This window comes from Cynocephalus volans, chromosome 6 (assembly GCF_027409185.1).
Source record: "Cynocephalus volans isolate mCynVol1 chromosome 6, mCynVol1.pri, whole genome shotgun sequence".
Lineage (NCBI taxonomy): Eukaryota > Metazoa > Chordata > Mammalia > Dermoptera > Cynocephalidae > Cynocephalus > Cynocephalus volans.
The window spans coordinates 153,945,042-153,964,992 of NC_084465.1; the positions used below are offsets into that span (position 1 = coordinate 153,945,042).

Genomic DNA, 19,951 nt, shown 5'->3' on the forward strand with positions numbered 1-19,951 from the left:
AATGACACATAAGGATTTCATAATCTGATTTCTGCCTAACTGTCCATCTTTAGCCCTTTCCCCTGTCTGCCCTTTTCTCCAGCATTATTGAACTGCTGGGGATGCCCTCCTCACCTGTCTTCATGTTTTAGACAGATACATACCCAATTTAATGCTTCCCTCCCACTCTTTCTGTTGCCTGGCGTGCTCTCATCCTTTCCTCCTCTCTACACCTTTTAATCTGGCTCCCCCCCCCCCCATTTTTAATTGCAAAAAGAATCCTTAAAAATGAAGTAGAAAAATTTAAGCAGAAATTTGGTGAAAGACGTGAGCAGATAAGTCACACACCCCTAAAGCAACACAGTTGGCTAATAAGTACATTCTAACATCTGGTCGTGGGTGGGGGCAGGGCTGGGGCCCATGGCCCCCATCTCAGGACCCAGGGGCATCTCAGCTGGTTCCATTGCTTGCCTGGATCTAACTTCCCTGTCTAAGTCTCATTTCAGGCATTATCTCTAGAAAAGCCATTCTTGACACCTTTTATTTACAGACTTTATATACCCAGTGCCGAGCATGGAGCAGGAACTCAACAAATTTATGATTGTGTGAATTAAATGAAGACTGTTTATACAGTTATGATTTAAAATGTTGTCTCCTACAGTCTAGGAGCAAGGGGATAGATTTAACGGAATAGTTTACAGTTCAGGTGGTCATGATCCAGTAGAAAAATGGATAAAGTACTAAGGTAGCCCTAAGGAGAGAGACACCTGCTCATATGGAAAAAGCTAACTGTACTCAAAAAAGACTCCTCGTAAGGGGCTGAGTCTCAGAAGATGAAAATAAATATGTTAGAACAAAGAGGAAAACATTTTAGATAAAAAGAACAGAATGTACACTTTTGTGTAAAAAGTAACAGTAATTTTTAAAAACACTAATAATTGACAAAAAAAGTTACATTTATGAGGTAGAGAGTGGTGTACAGAGTTACTTCATAAGTTTCTGTTGTATTTTTACATTTTGTTTTGTTTCTGATGGATTTGATCACTTACGTTGGGTGGATGAATTTGTGAATGAATCTTTGAGATGTTTATATGCCTTCCGCCTGGTGACAGCTAGTGTCTCCCCAAGTGGTTGATGTTTTGGATGATTAGAAGCATTTTTTAAAGAAGTAAATATTCAGCTAAAGATTAAGCTTCATTTCAACTCTCAATTTATAAAATACTAATCAATGTTGTTTTCTGCTTTTAGAAAGATATATTTAACTGTTGTAAGTACTTCTTCTTAACTAAATATATAGGTTTGTCAGCAGAACAAGACTTTAAAATGACAGCAGAGGAAGAGCAAGAAAAACTTGATGGAAATGAAAATAAGCAGCCACAGGTAAGTAAAAATGGAAATTTAAATTTCTGGCTGAATTTTGTTTGCTTTAATAATGTAGCATATCCAAATGAAATTACCTTTGGACTAGCCTTTTAGAATCAGTAGACCATAACTAATTATTTAATATTTAATTTAAAAAACATTTTTTTTTTTTTTTTTTTTTTTGTCGTTTTCGTGACCGGCACTCAGCCAGTGAGTGCACCGGCCATTTCTATATAGGATCCAAACCCGCGGCGGGAGCGTCGCCACGCTCCCAGTGCTGCACTCTCCCGAGTGCGCCACGGGCTCGGCCCTTAAAAAAACATTTTAACTAGTTATAAATCTTTAAATATTTTTAGAATCTGTAGTAACTTATAGCTAAATTTTACCCATGGAGTTGAGGCAAAACTTTTTCGGAATATTGTTTGGTCTTCCATTTTTGTAAGTTCCTGACATGATAAGGAAGGTAACATCAAATACTGCTTTATATCATTAAGCAGGTGAAATTATGAACAGTATAAATGTTATGGGCACTGAGTTGGACTCATGTTTGAGGAGCAGTCACCCCCATGGTTCAAAATATGTAGCTTTTTATTGCTGGTCACTAAAGCCAAGATTAAAGATTTATTTTGCCTTGTGGTTTCTAATTGACTTCAGCATCTACATGCAGGGAGAGTATGGGGCCATAAAATCAACCCCACTGCTTGTTAAGAGAATCAGTCATACCTTCCAGAATGGAAAGGTGTTAGGTTATAAACAGTAACTTTCTAACCTATTTCATTTCAATGGAGGAAATCACTAAATATTTCTAAAATATTTATCCACTGTTGTTAGTGGACATTAGACTATATTAGAATGGGACTTTAGTAGACAGTCTATATAGATGTATAACACTATCATGGTATGTAATTTGAATTAAAATTTCAGAATTTATTTTTCTTTCTGATTAGTGTGGATTTTGGCCCCTAATAAAGTTTCTCTACTTCCCAGTAACTTATCTTTAGAGAGATTACTTAACTCCCACTGTATGGGCTCAATGTTTATGGTATGGTGATATAAGATCTTTTAAAGGGAGGAACCTCTGTAATATTAACGATCATCTACTAATTCATTTTTGGTGGATTTACCACATAATGAATTAAGGTTAGTCCAAAGAAACAGTGACAAAGTTGTTTGCTGATTCGTGTTTTTCTCCTATTTTAGGCTAAGGCAAATTATGTTTCACTTCTTAGTTACATGTTTAGTCTGTTTTGTGTTGCTGTAACAGAATACCTGGGACTGGGTAATTTATAAAGAGCAGAGGTTTATTTGGCTTATGATTCTGGGACAGCTGCATCTGGTGTGGGCCTCAGGCTGCTTCTACTCATGACAGAAAGAGGCAGGCAGCTGGTGGATACAAGCAAATCTCATGGCAAGAGGAAGTGAGAGAGAGAGAGAGAAGGTGCCAGGGTCTTTTTAAACAATCAGCTTTCATGGGAACTAATGGAGTGAGAACTCACTCATTAATCTCCCTGCCTAGGGAGAGCATTAATCCATTCAAGAGGGATCCGCCCCCATGACTCAATCAGTTTCCAACACGGCCACATTGGGGATCAAATTTCCATATGAGTTCTGGGAGGACAATACATCCAAACTCCATCACATGCGATGATTTGTGAGTAGCTAAACATTGATTAAGAAGTTTAACCATTAAATTTTAACTATTTTCTAATTTTTCTTTGTCCATATTTGATTATTTAAGGATAAAGTTACTTTAAAAACAGGCACTCCCACAGAAAAGACATCTGAGAATCAAACCAAGCAAATTAATCTCCCACTTTTGCAAGTGCAAAAAATGTCTCAAGAACCAGAAATGAATAAGGATTGTAATAGAGAGGACATATCTGTATATTCAGGACATCCTTTCATGAAGAAGTATGAGGAGGAGTGGATACAACAAGAAAAATTAGAGTGGAAGAATAACTCAGAAGTCATCACCAGTGAGTTAAAGCAGAGATTTGGTGAAATTTGTGAAAAATACAGAATTACTGCTTGTTCTGAGGAAGAGCCACTACATGTTAACTCTAAAGGAGGAGCAGATTTAAAGAAAATCCCCTCTAATTTGACAAATAATATGCTTGATTGTGAAGGGAAAGGTGCATTTGGATTCTCTGGAGTATTCCAGGCATTTCCTGAACAAAAAGAAGACCCCAGTCTTAAAAATATCTTTCCATCTCATTCACACTCTGGGTCCCCAGAATATGCTTGCCAGTCATCTTCTAAGCTTTATTTAAATGAAAATAAATTAGACCGTGAAAATAACAAACCAGACACTGAGTTTGTTTTTAACACAAACGAGAATTTGTATAATGATACAGAAAATAAAAAAGGAAGGAACCAAGAAGTAGTTACAGTTGAAGTGAAAGAAGACCAAGAGTTTGATATGCAAATGACAAAAAACATGATCCAAAATACCACTGATGGGGAATTAGACATTGGACATATGCCCCAGTCTAGTGATCCAAAAAGCCTTTCGGATGTGTGGCTTACCCACTCCAATGAAATGAAGCATATGTTTCAAATAAAAAGACAGAGGACTTCTGCTGTTACAGAGCCTTACAAGAAAGCAAAACTGACAAAGGACTTGTTCCAGAAGCCATTAAATGATCATTGCAGTGCTAATAACTATAAAAGCATGGAACCTGAATTGCAAAATGTGAATTCTTCTCCACCACGTAGTGGCACAATATCAAAATTGTATCTAAATGAAGAATTGGAAGATATTCAAAGGTTTAAGAATGAGACAGGCATGTTACAAATAGAGTTCCTGGCTTTGGAGAAAGATAAAGTTCAAGTTCAAAAAGAGGTAAAGGGTGACTTGCTGTTACTCTTTGTTTTTTCTCTTTATCAAGTATCTGATCCATTCTGATTTTGTACTTAATGAAAAACTCATGTATATAGTGGGGTTATCTAAATAAGTCTAGAAATAGGTTATTTCTGCTCTCTTAACATTAGGAGTTCAAAAAAACATTGTCATATTCTTTGTTACTTAATTAACCTGAAGTGGCATGTGAAAGGGGAAGCTAATTTGGCCGTATATCACATGACTGTCTGAACCAGGATAAGCATAAAAAAGATTGCTAAAAAAAGTAATATGTTCTTGGTGTTTTCTGTTTGTTTGTTTGTTTGTTTCTATTGGCTTAAAGATAAAATGCATTTATTTAAACAATAAAATGGGAATACAGTGGGAAGGAAGCAATGACTGAGAATAGATACGTAAATGTATCTAACCTTATAAGTTGCGGTAAGTGTACTCAGCCAAACTAATCTGTTTATTGTGATTTCATGTATTCAAGTCTTCTCTACAATTAGCTGTTTGATGTGAAATCCAGGTGGTAAAGAAAGAATAGGACATATTTCATGTCTTTGTCTTCTTAATTCTCTTTTCCTGACAGTCAAACGGGGGTGAAAACTTTAGATAGCAAAGAATGAATGGGAATAAAAGCAGAAAATTAAGAAGGGCCTTTTCTGAAATTTCAGGAAATCCTGTTTATTTCATTCAAACAGAAATGAGGCAGAATTTATGAACATTTCAATGACTTGTAAGGATAAAATTGAAGTAAGCACAAAAATATTTTATTGACTAAAATCATGACAATTAAACTGAATCAAGTGATAAAATTAATTAAACCAAAAAGTTCTTTTTATTGAATGAAGTAATAGCAATTATCTTTAGTAAGTAACTTTCATTAAAGGTTGATGATGAAGAAAAGAAGCAGCACAAAAGTAATGAAATGGAAATATCAGAAAACCTCTATGATGGTGCTGCTGCTGCTGCTGCTGCTGCTGCTGCTGCTGCTGCTGCTGATGATGATGGATTAATTCAACAAAGAAAGACTGGGAGAAATGATAACTGGCAATTTCCTGTTGAGGAGAATGAAGAGTATGATAGGTAAGCCTATGGCAATTTTAAGGGTATATAATTATTATTGTTTTATAAAACTAATTCTAATTTGAGCTAATATTCATCGTTAACAAATTTTATACCTTTACTTGGGATATTTCAGCCTTGCCTGGTATTGAGAAAAATGCAAATTAAGAAGCAGTGAGTTACCTTTTCTTCCTATTCACAGTGATACATATTTTATTAAAAAGCAACAACCAGCAAATGTGAGGAAAAAGACATTTTCATACAGTGTTGGTAAATGAAATTGGTAAATCCTTTTTGAAGGGTAATTTAGAAGCATGTATCAAAAATTCAAATACATCATCCCTGTATCCAAGCAGCTTCACTTATGAGCCTAGATCCTACAGGAAAACACAACTTGTGTAAACACATACGCACACGCATTCTGGACATTTATTACTATACATAACATGCAATAGGTCTCTATATATGAAATATATATGTATAGGGTATATAATATATGTGTGTTATGGCTATTTATTATACCATTGTTGTATCAAAAAATTGGAGATACTCCAAATACCTATTAATGAGGAAATAAATTGTCATACCCATAAAGTAATGCAGAGTGCAACCATTAAAAAAAAAATGAGGTTAGATCTATAGTGTATTAATTATTCCACAATTAAAGTATATTTAAGGCGTTTGGTTTGATGATGCATCTTAAGCAAATTTTGTTAGTGTACTTGTAGTATCTGCTGAGTTGTAAAAGGAAGCTACATTCTTCACTGGCCCTCTACCCACAAAATTGTTAGTTATTGGGTTTTTGGTTTTTGTTCCCAATGTGTGAGTGTTCAAGTATTGGACGCTCAAAATTATCTGAATGTTGCCAAGGGATTGCACATGGGATCCATACTCCGTATAAACATTTCAGTATATTGGGTAAAACCTGTTAAAACACATCAAAAGATATTTGATCTACTAAACCAGGGGTTGACAAACTTTTTCTGTCAAGAGGTAGATAGTAAATATTTTAAGCTTTGTGGACCTTAAAGTCTCATTCTTATAGTCCATAATCTTTCATAGAGACTAAGTAAATAGGCATAGGTGTGTTCCAATAAAACTTTATTTACAATAACAGGTAGTGGGCTGACTTTGCTCTACAGGCACAAATTTGCTGACCCCAAGGTGCTGCTAATGTAGTAAATCTTCTTTTTTAAAGGTATCCTGCATACATGCTAGTGTCCTTCCTTTTTAAAGATAATACATTTCACTATGGACCACACTATATTTTTCAACAAGTGACTTCATATTATACAATTTACAAAAATTCAACTTACAAAATATTTATTTTCTGGATTTCTCCCCTCTTAGTCCTGTTGTAGAATTCAGTATTTTAATATTGCTATTTATGTATTTGACTAGTATAAAATATCCTAGAGTTAGATTATTTTTATTGAGCAAGAAATACTGCCCTTGAAACTTTAATTCTTTCTGTGGTCTTTCTTTATAAGCATGAGCCAAATGATAATCACCTTGTATAATATACAACTAGGAAATTTTCAAGGGGTCTTTTATGTCTATAATTTTATGACATGATTGTTTAATACCTTGGCTGGCCTTTTTTTTTTTTTTTTTTTTTAGTGACGCATGCAATCAGAAAACAAAAACAAAACTTCAAAGTGTTACAAACATTACATAATCATTACGTAAGAATTGAAAATACAGCTAAACAAAGAGAAAATTATATCACGTATGATCACGTCACATAGCTACGATGTCCTTGAAAGAAATGTCTCTACTCACTGACTCACGTATCCTTTCCATTCACTCTTGAACTCACTCCAGTAATTTTCACTCACACCACTCTTCCAAAATTGTTTTTCTCAAGGTTACCAGTGATTTTCACTTCAGTAAATCTAGACATAATTTCTTAGATCTCATTTTGTGCTTCACCTGTCAGCAATATTTGACCCAACGGAAAACTCTCTCCTCCAAAACACTTTCTTCACTTGGATTTGAGGATATCACTCACTCACCTGGTTTCTGCCTACCTTTCCAGTCCATCCATCCTAGTCTGCTTGCTTGTGTCTCTTCATTTGCCACCTTTTATACATGGACGCTTCCCAGGACCCAGCCTTTATTCTTTCTCATTGCTTTTACTACTTTGAATATGCTATTGATTTCTGAATTTATAATTCCAGCCAAGATCTTTCTTCTTAGTTCCAGACCTATATATCAAACTGCCTACTTGACATCTCTCTTTGGTTAGCAATTGGGTATCATAAATGTAACAGGTCCAAAACTGAGCTGCTGACATACTTCTTCATACGTGCCCCTCGTGTGTCTTTCCTACTTGAGCTAATGGCCACTCTTCCAGTTTCTCTGCAAAAACACTGATGTCATCCTTGACTCGTCCCTCCTTCCCATACCTCACATCTAATCTGTCAGCAAGTCTTGTCAGGTCTACCTTGAAAATACATCCAGAAGGCAGTCACACCTTCCATGTGCAAGCCACTGTCCTCTGCTGTCTAGATGAGTGTAACAGACTGCTGACTGGTCTTCCTGTTTCTTTTTTAAACTTCTTTCCATCAATTCTTTACATAGCAGACCTTTTAAAACATAAGTCAAATGCTGTCATTTCTCTGCTCAAACCCTTCCTATTGCCTCCCATTTCACTCAGAATACCTACAACGCAGTTCACGATCTGACCCCTGCTGTCCCTCTGGCTGATGCTTCTCTTTTTCCATCCCTTTCACTGTGCTCCAGCCACACTGACCTTCCCACTTTTCCCTGAACACCCCAGGCGTACATCGGTACGTGGCAGTTCCCCCTGCCTGGAATGCTTGTCCGTCAGAGCTCCTCCTGGCTGCCCTTTCCATTCCTTCAGTTCTTTACTTAAAAGCCACTTTCTCAGCAAGGCCTTTTCTGGCCTCTCTAGGATTTCCACCACCTACAAGGCATACAATGTTCTTTCGCTGCTTCTGTCTTTCTCCTGTCACATACTGTGTATATTACCTCTCTATCATGTTCATTGTCATTTTGCACTCACTTCACTCAGGAGTAGGGTTTTCCGTTGTGTACCACTGTATCCTCAGTGCCTAGAGAAAGGCCGAGGATAGAAGCAACAGCTACTCAATAAGTGTTTATTAAACGAGTGAATGGAGTTTACCCCGGTGTGTTGTTTTGAACATTAGACTTGATCTTATAAAAAAGTTGGATGTGTGTCCAATTCTGATCATTCTGTACCTGGCAAGTATATGCATTTTTAATTATTTGTTCATTATTTATTTATTTATTTTTATTTTATTTTTTAATTGGTTATAAATATTCATGAGATACAAAGCTGATTGTCACCCCTCGTGCCCTAGATGTGAAGGCCAGATCCATATTGGCAGCATGCCCATTGCCACAAATTCCGATTATACCCACCCAATTATCCCCAATTTCGCTCCTGCTCCCCCTTTCCCCCACTCCAGTTTGTATCCCTAGGTATGCTCTCTCCCTCTGCAAGTCCAACATACCACTGTGTGTTGCTTTGTGTTGCTTCGCCCCCCATGGATTTGTCACCCCTCTCCCCCTGGGTGACAGAGATGCAAAGGATTACTCAAAGCCCATCTCTTCTTAGCAGTGAGAGACCCCAAGTGGTTAATCTTCCCGGGACCCTTCAGCCAGAGGCAACTCTTCCTTGGGAAATTAACCCTGAATTGGGGTTCTCTTCCTGCATTTATTTTCCAGACCAGGAAGTTACAGGAAGAGAACATAGGTGGGGTTATAGTTTAACAATATAGGCTGGTAACTTTCAGTGAAACAAGTCAGATGACATTCCAGTAGACAATTAAGTGATCTTACAGCAATTTCTCAGTGTCTTTACTGTCTAACAATCAGTAACTAGTCAGTCCTTGAGCCAGCAACCTTGCTGTGTTACAAATTTTATCTTACACCAGAGGCTTTATAGCCTGAGGAAAATTTCCAGTCCTCCACGAGGTCAATATTTGAAACTGCAAGGCTTTGGAAAACCAGGCCCTGTGAAGTACATATGCTTTATAGTATATTCCACAACTGTGCTCTTTCTTTCCTTCCTTCTTTCTCTCTTAGCTCCCACTTATGAGTGAGGACATGCGATATTTATCCCTCTGTGCTTTGCTTATTTCACTCAACATAAATTTCTCCTAGATCATCCATGTTGTTGCAAATGAGAGGATTTCATTCTTCCTTATGGTAGAGTAGTATTCCATGGTGTATATATACCACAGTTTCCTTATCCAGTCGTCCATCGATGGACATTTAGGTTGGTTCCATATCTTGGCTATTGTTAACAGAGCTGCAGTGAACATAAGAGTGGAGGTATCCCTTCATCATAAAGATTTCCATTCCTCTGGGTATATACCCAGAAGTAGGATTGCTGGATCATATGGAAGATCTGTCTGTACTTGTTTGAGACTTGTTTGAAACTCCATACTGTTTTCCATAGTGGTTGTACAAATTCACTGTCCCACCACCAGTGCAGGAGCATTCCCTTCTCTCTGCACCCTCACCAGCATTTGTTATTCACCGTCTTTTTGATTATAGCCAGACTAACTGGGGTGAGCAGATATCTCAATGTGGTTTTAATTTGCATTTCCCTGATGACTAGTGATGTGGAGCATTTTTCATGTACCTGTTGGCCATTGGTATGCCTTTGAAAAATGTCTATTCAGCTCCTTTGCCCATTTTTTAAACTGGGTTATTTATTTTTTTACTGTGTAATTGCTTGAGTTGCTTATGTATTATGGATATACAAGTATATTATGGCTTTTTAGTTTGATATAGTCCCATTTGCTTATTTTTTCTTTTGTTGCTTGTGCTTTCAGGCTCATGTTCATAAAGTTTGTGCCCAGACCTAGGGCCAGCCCTTCGCATTTTTTAGATTCTTTTGGTTCTTTCTCATAAGTTATATTCTCTATATTAATGTTTTTTCATTTCAAGTGAAAAACACAATATTAGGGTTACTCACTATTTATTCTTTTACTGGTATTTTTGATAGTTTTAGTTGTGATAAAATGGATCAAAGGAATTGCCAACTTCATTTATTTTTATTAAGAAAAATAAAAAATAAGTGTGGTAAATTAGTGAACTTAAAACATTCTTGCCAATGTATTATGAACCTTCAATACCTGAAAGAAAAAGACAGAATTGGAATTTATTGCTTTTTATAGTAAGAGACAGCTATGCTGATCAGGCACAGGCTTTTCTGACAGAGCAGCCTACTGATCTTGTATGGGGTTTTGGGAAGAGAGGGGTAAAAGTATTGGCAGTTACAGAGGCATAAGTGGGTTGACATCAGCTGTTAACAACATGGTTATTGGAATGAGTGACACTGTTGCTTGATTGATTGGCACTGGGAGCTATGTCTCTTATAGTGAGTTTGTCTCTGATTGGCCGTCTCACAGAAAGGTGAGGCTGACTTTGAATGGTTGATGAGTGAGGCCAGTGGTCTTTGATTGATTGGATAGATTTAAAACTAGATCTGGTTGGCTATTTGTTACCATGGCTACAGGGCACTTCTTTCTTAAGTCTGTGGCAACTTTAATCAGTGTTTTTTGTTTGTTTAAAAGTTGCCTCACCATGGTGTGTATATACCACAGTATTCAAAATGAAAAATATTTTACATTCTAGACTTGTAGATGCACTTTTGAAGTTTGGATCAAGAGGAATTAATTTTTCACTGATTGCTTGCAGGAAGATCTCCCCCTAATTTTTAGGCACTTGGTCTTAACTAGAAGAGTTATATACATAACTTTGTTTTAGTAAATAATTGCTGGTTTTGTTTTTGTTTTTGGTACTTTTGGGGGTCTATGCTCAAATCCTAACATAATATTCTCCACTGGGAAATTTCAGTCTGTTTGTAAATTTTTGTAGGTATATGATAGTGATATTTTATGTATATGTTTACTCCATAAAAAAGTTATTACAATTTTCTATTGGCAAATCCAGCTTTTTATATTAGGATTAGATATTAGACTAAACTTGTACAAAAGTTACCAAATCGTTTTATTTTCAAACAAACTCATAACTAATCAGAATAGTGCTATTTTTGAACTATATATAATGAGAGATGGGTATTTCGAAAGTAAAGTTTTCCCCCCAAGATTCTTCCCTGATTTCTTCTTTCACGTGATATTTGCCTCATGCTATTTTTAAAATGTCATTTAAATTAAGCATGATTATATTGAAAAACAAAACCAAAAAGATAGCACAAATCTCAACATTACTCCTATGTCTTAGAGTCAGTCCTTGAAGGCAGTGAGCTCCTGTCTGTCACTGCGGCACTCAAGTTTAGTGGAACATTCATCTCTCAATACTTACTTCCATGTGTTTTACACTTTCCCTCTCAAGTTCCTAGGAAATGCCTGGAGTCCACGCGCCTAATCTCTGTGGTCACATTCTATTCTATAAGTAGAATGATTTTCTCCTGCTTTTTTTTGAGGTAAATGCCTCTTTTATATTTTACGTCTTTTGTAAAGCCACCCTTACCCTCACATAACTTTACATATATCAACTCATATATCACATTGTATCACAATTATACATTTGCCTGTTTTTTGAAGCAGGGACTATTCATTTCCTCATAGGTAGCTGGCACTTCGTGACTGTTTTTGAATTAATAAATGAATTAAGATGGCAAAGATTTGGAATTTTACCAGAAAAAATGTTTTTTATTCTTGGTCAGTAGAATTATTAGAAAACATTGACTTTTTAATGGATTTTTTAAAGTAGCAGTCCTGCCTTGAGTATGATGGAATTGAAGAAAAATGAAAATGAAAAATGGACCTCAGAAGACTCTGTGATTGCACCAATGTTGGAGAAGGCTGATTTGCTAACTGGTGGTCCATTCCAAGTGAAGGGTAACAGCCACTTAGGTAAAATAGATCAGGATGAAGGAAGGTAAGGTCTATACATTACTTATTTTTCTGTGAAGGAATGTTAACAGTGATTACTTTTTCTGGAAATAAACCAGGGTATTGTAATCTGCAGGCCAAAGCAAGAGAATACTCAATTCTATCACTGCTGATGAAATGTTATTAAGGTGAGGATAAGAGACTATAGGAAGGAGCAGTTTTAATAAATGATCACCATGGATACCTGACTATTGGTTAAGTGTAGACAGCTCAGTAGCGAATGTTTACTGTGAAAGGCAATAGAGAATGGGTGATAACTAAAGAATAATGTGGGAATCAAGGGAGTTTTCTTTCTTCTCTTAATTTTAAAAGGGAAGAGTATGTTTGTATGTCATTAGAAATGATCTAGTACAGAAAGCCATGTTTATTAAATTTAATTTTGTTTGCATTTCCAAGTATTAGAAGGCTTCATATATTTTCTTTTAAATATTTATAGTAAAATAATTGTCCTTAGATCTTCTAGTCATATATAGGTTTTTTTTGTTTTTGTTTTTGTCTTTTTTTTTGACCGGTAAGGGGATCACAACCCTTGGCTTGGTGTCGCCCGCACCATGCTCAGCCAGTGAGCGCACCGGCCATCCCTATATATAGGATCCAAACCCGCGGCAGGAGTGCCGCTGCGCTCCCAAGCGCCGCACTCTCCCGAGTGCACCAAGGGGCCGGCCCTAGTCATATATAGTTTTATGGAATATTCTAATGTAATTGAAAATGCACATGCTCACATACAAGTTAAACTATCATACATAGATTTTTAAATTATGAAGTAATAAAGATATAAACAGTCCATACTGAATAGAATTTAATTATTTCTTGATGACTCTGTATTATTACAGAGCCTTTGACAGGATCATGAATAGCTGTGATTTTATGAGGTACTCTAAAATATCAGGTGTATTAACTTAGTTATTATTTAGATTGTGGGGAAAATGGGAGGATTTTATTTATATACAATAGAAAGATAAGCTATTGATAATCACAGATTATTACTTCTGGATTATAAACTTCTGAAGTATAAACTCATGTTCTCTGTACCAGCAGTGTCATTGACATGCATTGTGTGCCCAACAAGTTTTTGCTGCATTCATAAATGAAGAGTTAAATAGATAAATTACTTAAATAATGTTTCCAAATAAGTTTTAGTGCCAGTAAAAGCTTGTTTTTATTGAAAATGACAACCAAAAAAAAAAAAAAAAAAAAAAAAAACCTGAAAACCTGGCATATTATTTCTATCAAATAATGCAAGTAACATTATGTTTTTCCTTTTGCTTTGACTCTCAGAAAGCTGGATCTAAATTTAACTTTTTTTATGATATTATTAGTAGTTTATTTTCTTTGTCCTTTAATGTTACTCTTTCTATTTTTAGTTTAATCCTCTTTGTAGAAAATAATTGTATTTTACATTGCTTGTTAACTTTATAAATGCCATTTGAGGTATGGCATCCTATTTTTAAAGAATTGAACTATTTGCTTGATACTAAGATATATAGGAGATGTTTTGTAATTGCTGTTTTACCTTCAGGGATTTATGAGGAGAAAATCTTTAGTCTGGTGGCATGTGAAATTCTCAGAAATAATATAACAAGTTCTTAACTGTGAATACTTCTTATAGTTTAATGCATATTCTTTCAAATTATAATTGTAATGGTCATATGGAAGTCCATCTTATGCAAATCTCATTTTAAAAATTGAATTTTGGATTTTTAAAAATATTATAGTTAATGCTTGAAGGAACATCTCAGATATAAATCAGTTTACACATATTTAGTTTGCCTAAATTTTTTAGTACAGATTTGTTTCATTAAGGTACAGGAAAAAATTTTTAAAGTCTTTGATCAATATTCTTAATTATGCTCAAGAAAGTTTATGTTAATTTACATTTCCACCAACATGGTATTAAATGGCCGTTTTTCTGAAGCCAGATAACGTCTTAGAAAATTCATATACTTTTATTCTTAACACACATGGAATAAAGTGGAAAGTGATTACTGATTATTTTATTTACCATTTCTCTCTCCTACAGTGATAAAATTAATTCAGGGTTCTATGTTGAAAGCACATAGTGCTCTCCGTTGTTCAATTCAATATTAGATTCTGGCCTGTTTCAAAAAGGATTTTAAAATTGTTTGTGAAATACATAATAATCAACATGATAGGTTGAAAGTGTTACAAAAAAAGAAATTTAAAAAGTGTGATAGACTCATTAGCCTAGTCTTGGAATAAAGTAATCTGTACATATATGTTGTGGGAAAGACATCTGAGGTTCTATCTTACACTGCAAATGATTTTAAGAATACCTATAATATTTCAAGTAGATGAAATTTTATTTCTAATGAATTTATAAATTTGTTTAAAACTTCTTTTTAATTAGTTAACTCTCAATTATCTGTTCTGAGGAGTAATTATGACTAATTATATGTGAGAAAAAGTTAATTTTCAACTTGTAACTTCACTGAATGATTTCAAAAACAATTTTTCATAATATTTCCCAGAGTTACTAATAACAGAAACATACCAATTTATAGCATGTTCTTTCATTGCTCCCTTTTAAGTATATATGACCTTTGGAAGATATTAAAGTGAGACATTATATATATATAAGAAGTAGAAATGAAAAATAGTCAAAAACATAGATATTTTATAAGGATAAGAAACCAACATATGAACAGCCAGATCACAAAATTAACTCATTTTAAGACAAATCTTAAAATAAGTATATTTAACTGCAGATTTGCCTTAAAACAAGACAAGGAAAACAGAAGAGATGCTGACATGGTGTGTGACAGTCTTAGAGAGCTGCTACGAAGAACAGAGGAGCAGTGCAGTGAAGATGCTGCAGTGAGACGACTTGAAGTGACTCTGAGGACCCAAGATGCAGAACTGAGGGCTGTCAGAGACAACTGGAATCAGGTCAATTAACATTTGATAAACATTTTTAATTTTTTATTTTATTTCCTCAGTATTACTTATAATACTTATTTTAATATATATTATTTAGATTTAAAATAAACCAAAAATATTATCCTAAAATGAACTGTATTATAAATTATTAATTGTAAAATATTTATTATTATAAATCTTGGTATCTAATAGATGCTCAGTATATGTTTTCTGAATGAAGTAATGAAAAGTGAGTTGAGTTCAACCACTAATGTAAATGCTAATTTAGGCATTTTTATGTTAAAGTACAGGCAAAATACCTTTGAAAGTACAATGAAAGTAGTTAAATGTTTTGCAAAAGAACCTTCACTTCACAATACTGTGTCTGCTTTTTTTTCGAGAACTGTTTTTAGTCTGACAAATTTAGCTGTCATATATGCCATTAAAATTTGAGTAATCCATGTGAGATAAAGGTCCTTGTGCTTTAATAGGCTATTTCCTTTCAACAGTTTATAAAAAATGTTCTGCTCTTAATTAAGCTTTTAGAATTTTTTCCCCCATGGTATGAGACCAAAAACGTAATGAAGCATACCTTTAGCTTGTAGAAGAGCAAAATGACATCCAGAGGCAACTTTCTCAAGAACAGAATGCCAGCGTCTTACAAGATGGGATTCTGACCATGCACCCGTGTAAACAAAAGGAGCTAGAAACGGCTCAAAAGAAAATGAACGATAAGGTATTTTCTTCAATAGTTTTCAAATATGCACGTGTATGTATTTGTATGTGTATGTATTTTAAAAACCAGTTACATGCATCATGGAAGGTAGAGAGGATTTTTAAATCATATATGCATATAGATAGATATTCTGGGGGTGGGGGTGGCATTTTTGGCTCCTTGGAAAGAGTAATGTTCTTAATTCAACTCCTTTTGTCTGTCACAGTCAAGTAGTGACATTCACAGTGGCCTCATTCAAAGGAGAGGCTTTTAATAGTTTCCACAGAAATTATCCTTTCATACCTAAAAACCCTTGCTACTAGTGAGAGATGTTCTCATTTGGGGCAGCCATTTCACCTCCTGGGTATATTAATGGAGAGGTTAGTTTATTCCTTCCACCCGTAGGGAAGGAGGAAAGGTACAGTCAGTGCAGAGACCATATTTTGGATGTCATTCTCCTCACTTTTGAGAAGAGGAACAGTTTGCTCCAAGTGGCACCAATTTCAGCTCATAGGGCTTTTGAAAACAATGATACGCCATAACATGTACTTAGTGATATTTGATAATTTTATTCCTATTAAGGTAGTTCAATGTATTTTCCCCTATTTCACATTTATTATAATTTCAAACATTATGAAGAGAACAAAAATTATTGCATTGGCAAATAATCTTCTGATTTTTTAAGAAGAGCTCTATATATGTTACCTTATTTACCACTAGTGTTTTGAAATTTAAGGGCTCTTCTGTATTATTTATTTACACCGTGGAAGTAACTGCGGTTTGGTGGAAGAGCACTAGAGGTAGAGCACTAGAGGTAGACCTGGGAAAATCCTGCAGCTTGCTTACATTGTTAACCTCTCCTTCTCAGAACTGTGATAACTAAATGAGTTCATCGATGTATGTAGAAGTGCTTATTAGTACAATGCCTAGATTTATTGCTTACTAGTAAATGTGATTCTGATAACTAACTGTATGAGGGTATTTCAAAATGTCATGGAAAAGTAGCATTTAAAGATAATATGAATCTTTCCATAAACTTTTTGAAGCACCCTCATGTATATAATATTTGCATTTGTGTGTGTGTGTGTGTGTGTGTGTGTGTGTGTGTGTGTGTGTGTGTGTGTGTGTGTATCTGACTAGATATCCGAGTGTAAATCCCAATTTTTAGTGTGGTCCAATCAATTAATCTTTTATATCTCTGGGTTTGTTATAATTCAGAAAAAAGCTTTTTAATTCTGAGATTCTTAAAAATTCTGTCATGGATTCTTATTTTACTTTCATGGCTTCATTATCTTCAATTAAATGTTTGAAGTTTTGGGATTTTATCATTCTGTAAATAAGTGTTGAGGTTTGGATCCAACTTTTCTTCCAGTGAATATCCACTTATTGCAGTGCTTTCATTTACAAACATACAGGTTATTCTTTAATTTCAGAGAAAATCATGATATCATTTTATTTGGTGCTAGCTGAAAGTCTCCTTTGTTTTACTCAGATTTCTGATAGTCATACAAAAGATCTGTTGCATAAAAATGACATGTTGCAAGATGAAGTTGCCAAGCTAAGACTGGAAATAGACACAATAAAAAATCAATACCAGGAGAAGGAGAAGAAATATTCCAGGGACATTGAAATTGTAAAAGAAAAGAATGATGACCTTCAAAAGACAATGAAACTAAATGAGGAAACATCAACAAACAAAATATTCCAGTACATTGGACAGATTCGTGTTCTGACAGCTGAGAATACGGTGCTAAATTCTAAACTGGAGAATGAAAAACAAAACAAGGAAAGACTGGAAACAGAAGTTGAATCATATCACTCTAGACTGGCTGCTGCTATACAAGATCATGATCAAAGTCAGATACCTGAAAGGGACCTAGAACTTGCTTTGCAGCAAGCTGAAGATGAGTGGTTTCATTTACAGGAAAAAGTGAATTTTGATTTGTCTAACCTAAAAGATAACAATGAATTTCTTTCTCAGAAACTTTCTAAAGCTGAAAGTAGATCTAATAGTTTAGAAATTGAGTTCCATCACACAAGCGATGCTCTCAGAGAACAGACTTTGGTCTTAGAAGGTGTAAAAAGAGACCTAAGCCAAACACAGTGTCAAATGAAGGAATTTGAACACATGTATCATAATGAACAAGGTAAAGTGAATAAATGCACTGGAAAGCAGGAATCTGTAGAGGAGAGATTATCTCAACTACGACATGAAAATGTGTTGCTTCAACAGCAACTGGATGAAGCTCGCAACAAAGCTGATCATAAAGAAAAGACAGTAATTAATATCCAATACCAGTGTCGTGATATTGTAAGAAAACCCCAAGCTCAGAGTGAAAAAGGAAGTCTTATACTAGAAGAGAGAAACAAGGAGTTAATCAATGAATGTAATCATTTAAAAGAAAAACTGCATCACTACGAAAACGAGAAAGCAGAAAGAGAAGTAAGTACGAAGATACGTATTTTTCAAACTTGTGGAAAGTAAATTCAAAGTAATATTTGATTATGGCTAAAATTAAATCTAATCGAATATAGAAAAGAATAGATTATAAATGTATTTACTATGTCTGCTTAGAAACATTCCTTATTTACAGCAAATAAAAGTTAGACCTGAGAGATGATTTACTTTTAGTAAAGATATTGTGTCACCTATAAAATGTTGTGAGATTGAGATACAAATTGCTAACAGATGTAGACTGATATTAGTAATGAAGTCTTAATCTGCTCAAAATAATTTTAATGTCTTTATGGTGTCATATTTTAATTCCACAGTGGAGCAGATAAATAGAAATGCCTCTACCTAAAATAGATATTTTGAAATAAAGATTCAATTAAGTGGGTTACCTTGACAGTTCGTTCCAGAGTTCCCAGATGAACTGAAGTGTAGATGTTGTATCTCATGCTACTTTTCCTTTGGTACCTTTTGATGTATTTTTAGTTGGTATAATTTTATTTTTATTCATATCGATTTGACTTAAACCTGGAAATATTGCAGTTTCAAATTATGTATTCTTAGGACCTCTCAATTCTTTAGGGGTATCTACTTTTCATTAATCATAATTTGGGACCAATGTAGTGAATTTTAGCAAAACCATGTTTGATTTAATTGTCCCACTGGTATTTATAATTTATTTTGAATATTTTTAGAAAGAATTTACCCATTATTTTCATTTCAAGGCTCAATTATGATCATTTGAATATAACTTTGTCCAGTGCAAAGATAATTGTAGCTATCTGTGATTTATTATTTTTGGCATTGGATCCCCATTTTCAGACTACTGAGGGGTGGTGGGATTAATGTGTAGCAGGAATACAATGAGTAGGGGGGAGGTTTGTAGGAGCTGACGTCAGGGAGGGAGGTAGAGGCCAGGTTATCCTAGGGTCTTAAAACTATTGGAATTTCACTATTATTCTGACATAAGAATCTGTTGGAAGGATTTGAGCAGAGGATTGAATATGTGAGGAACTCTGAAGTTGATTTGAGCCTCTAATAAAAAAGAGGGAAAATGTTCCACATTGTAGAACTAACCACCACCAGTCCCACCCACAGAGCCATTTTGAGACTTCAGTAGGTCGTGAAGTATTGCAGATTCTTTGGGGAAAAAAATGGAGAGTGGGCTGAATCTGTTGTCTAAGTAACACAGTAATGATTAGGCAAGAAGATAGCACCTCTGTGTCCTTAACTAAATTCAGTAATAAACAGGAATTTATACACATGAGGAAAAGAAGTTGAATTGATTTATGTGGGGATATTTTCCAAAGTATATTTGTTAGAGTTAAATATTATTACCATTATTTAATAATGGAAGTCAGTAACAAAAGTATCTTATCAGGTAGCTGTAAGACCAGTTCAACACAAGCTGGCTGATAGTCTTAAAAAACAGCCTAAGTCAGAGGCTTCACTGGAGGTTACATCACGTTATCAAATTGATTTAGAAGATGAGACAAAGGATTTAAAGAAGAGATTATGTGAAATCCAAAGTCAGGTACGTATGAAGTTTAACATGCCAACACTTAATCTGTAGCTGGTTAAATAGTATAAAGTGTTTTAGGATTCAGTGGACAGCTCTCTTTTGTACTTTCATTATAATTAACTTTACTACAATTTTATTACCTTTATAGCATCCTTATTTCTTAAACTCTGACTTACATTCTTACCATGTTTTTTTATAATGACACAGATTTTTTAAAAAA

General features: G+C 34.7%; 1 protein-coding gene across 1 annotated transcript in view; it reads left to right on the forward strand.

The window, feature by feature from the left end:
* Positions 1–19,951, forward strand: part of LOC134381085 (ankyrin repeat domain-containing protein 20B-like) — a 102,833-nt gene that overhangs the window by 39,205 nt on the left and 43,677 nt on the right. Inside the window, 7 exon segments of the mRNA XM_063101149.1 lie at positions 1,286–1,359; positions 5,073–5,269; positions 11,984–12,151; positions 14,892–15,072; positions 15,641–15,778; positions 17,250–18,200; positions 19,591–19,743. Coding sequence (XP_062957219.1) covers positions 1,286–1,359; positions 5,073–5,269; positions 11,984–12,151; positions 14,892–15,072; positions 15,641–15,778; positions 17,250–18,200; positions 19,591–19,743 — 1,862 coding nt within the window.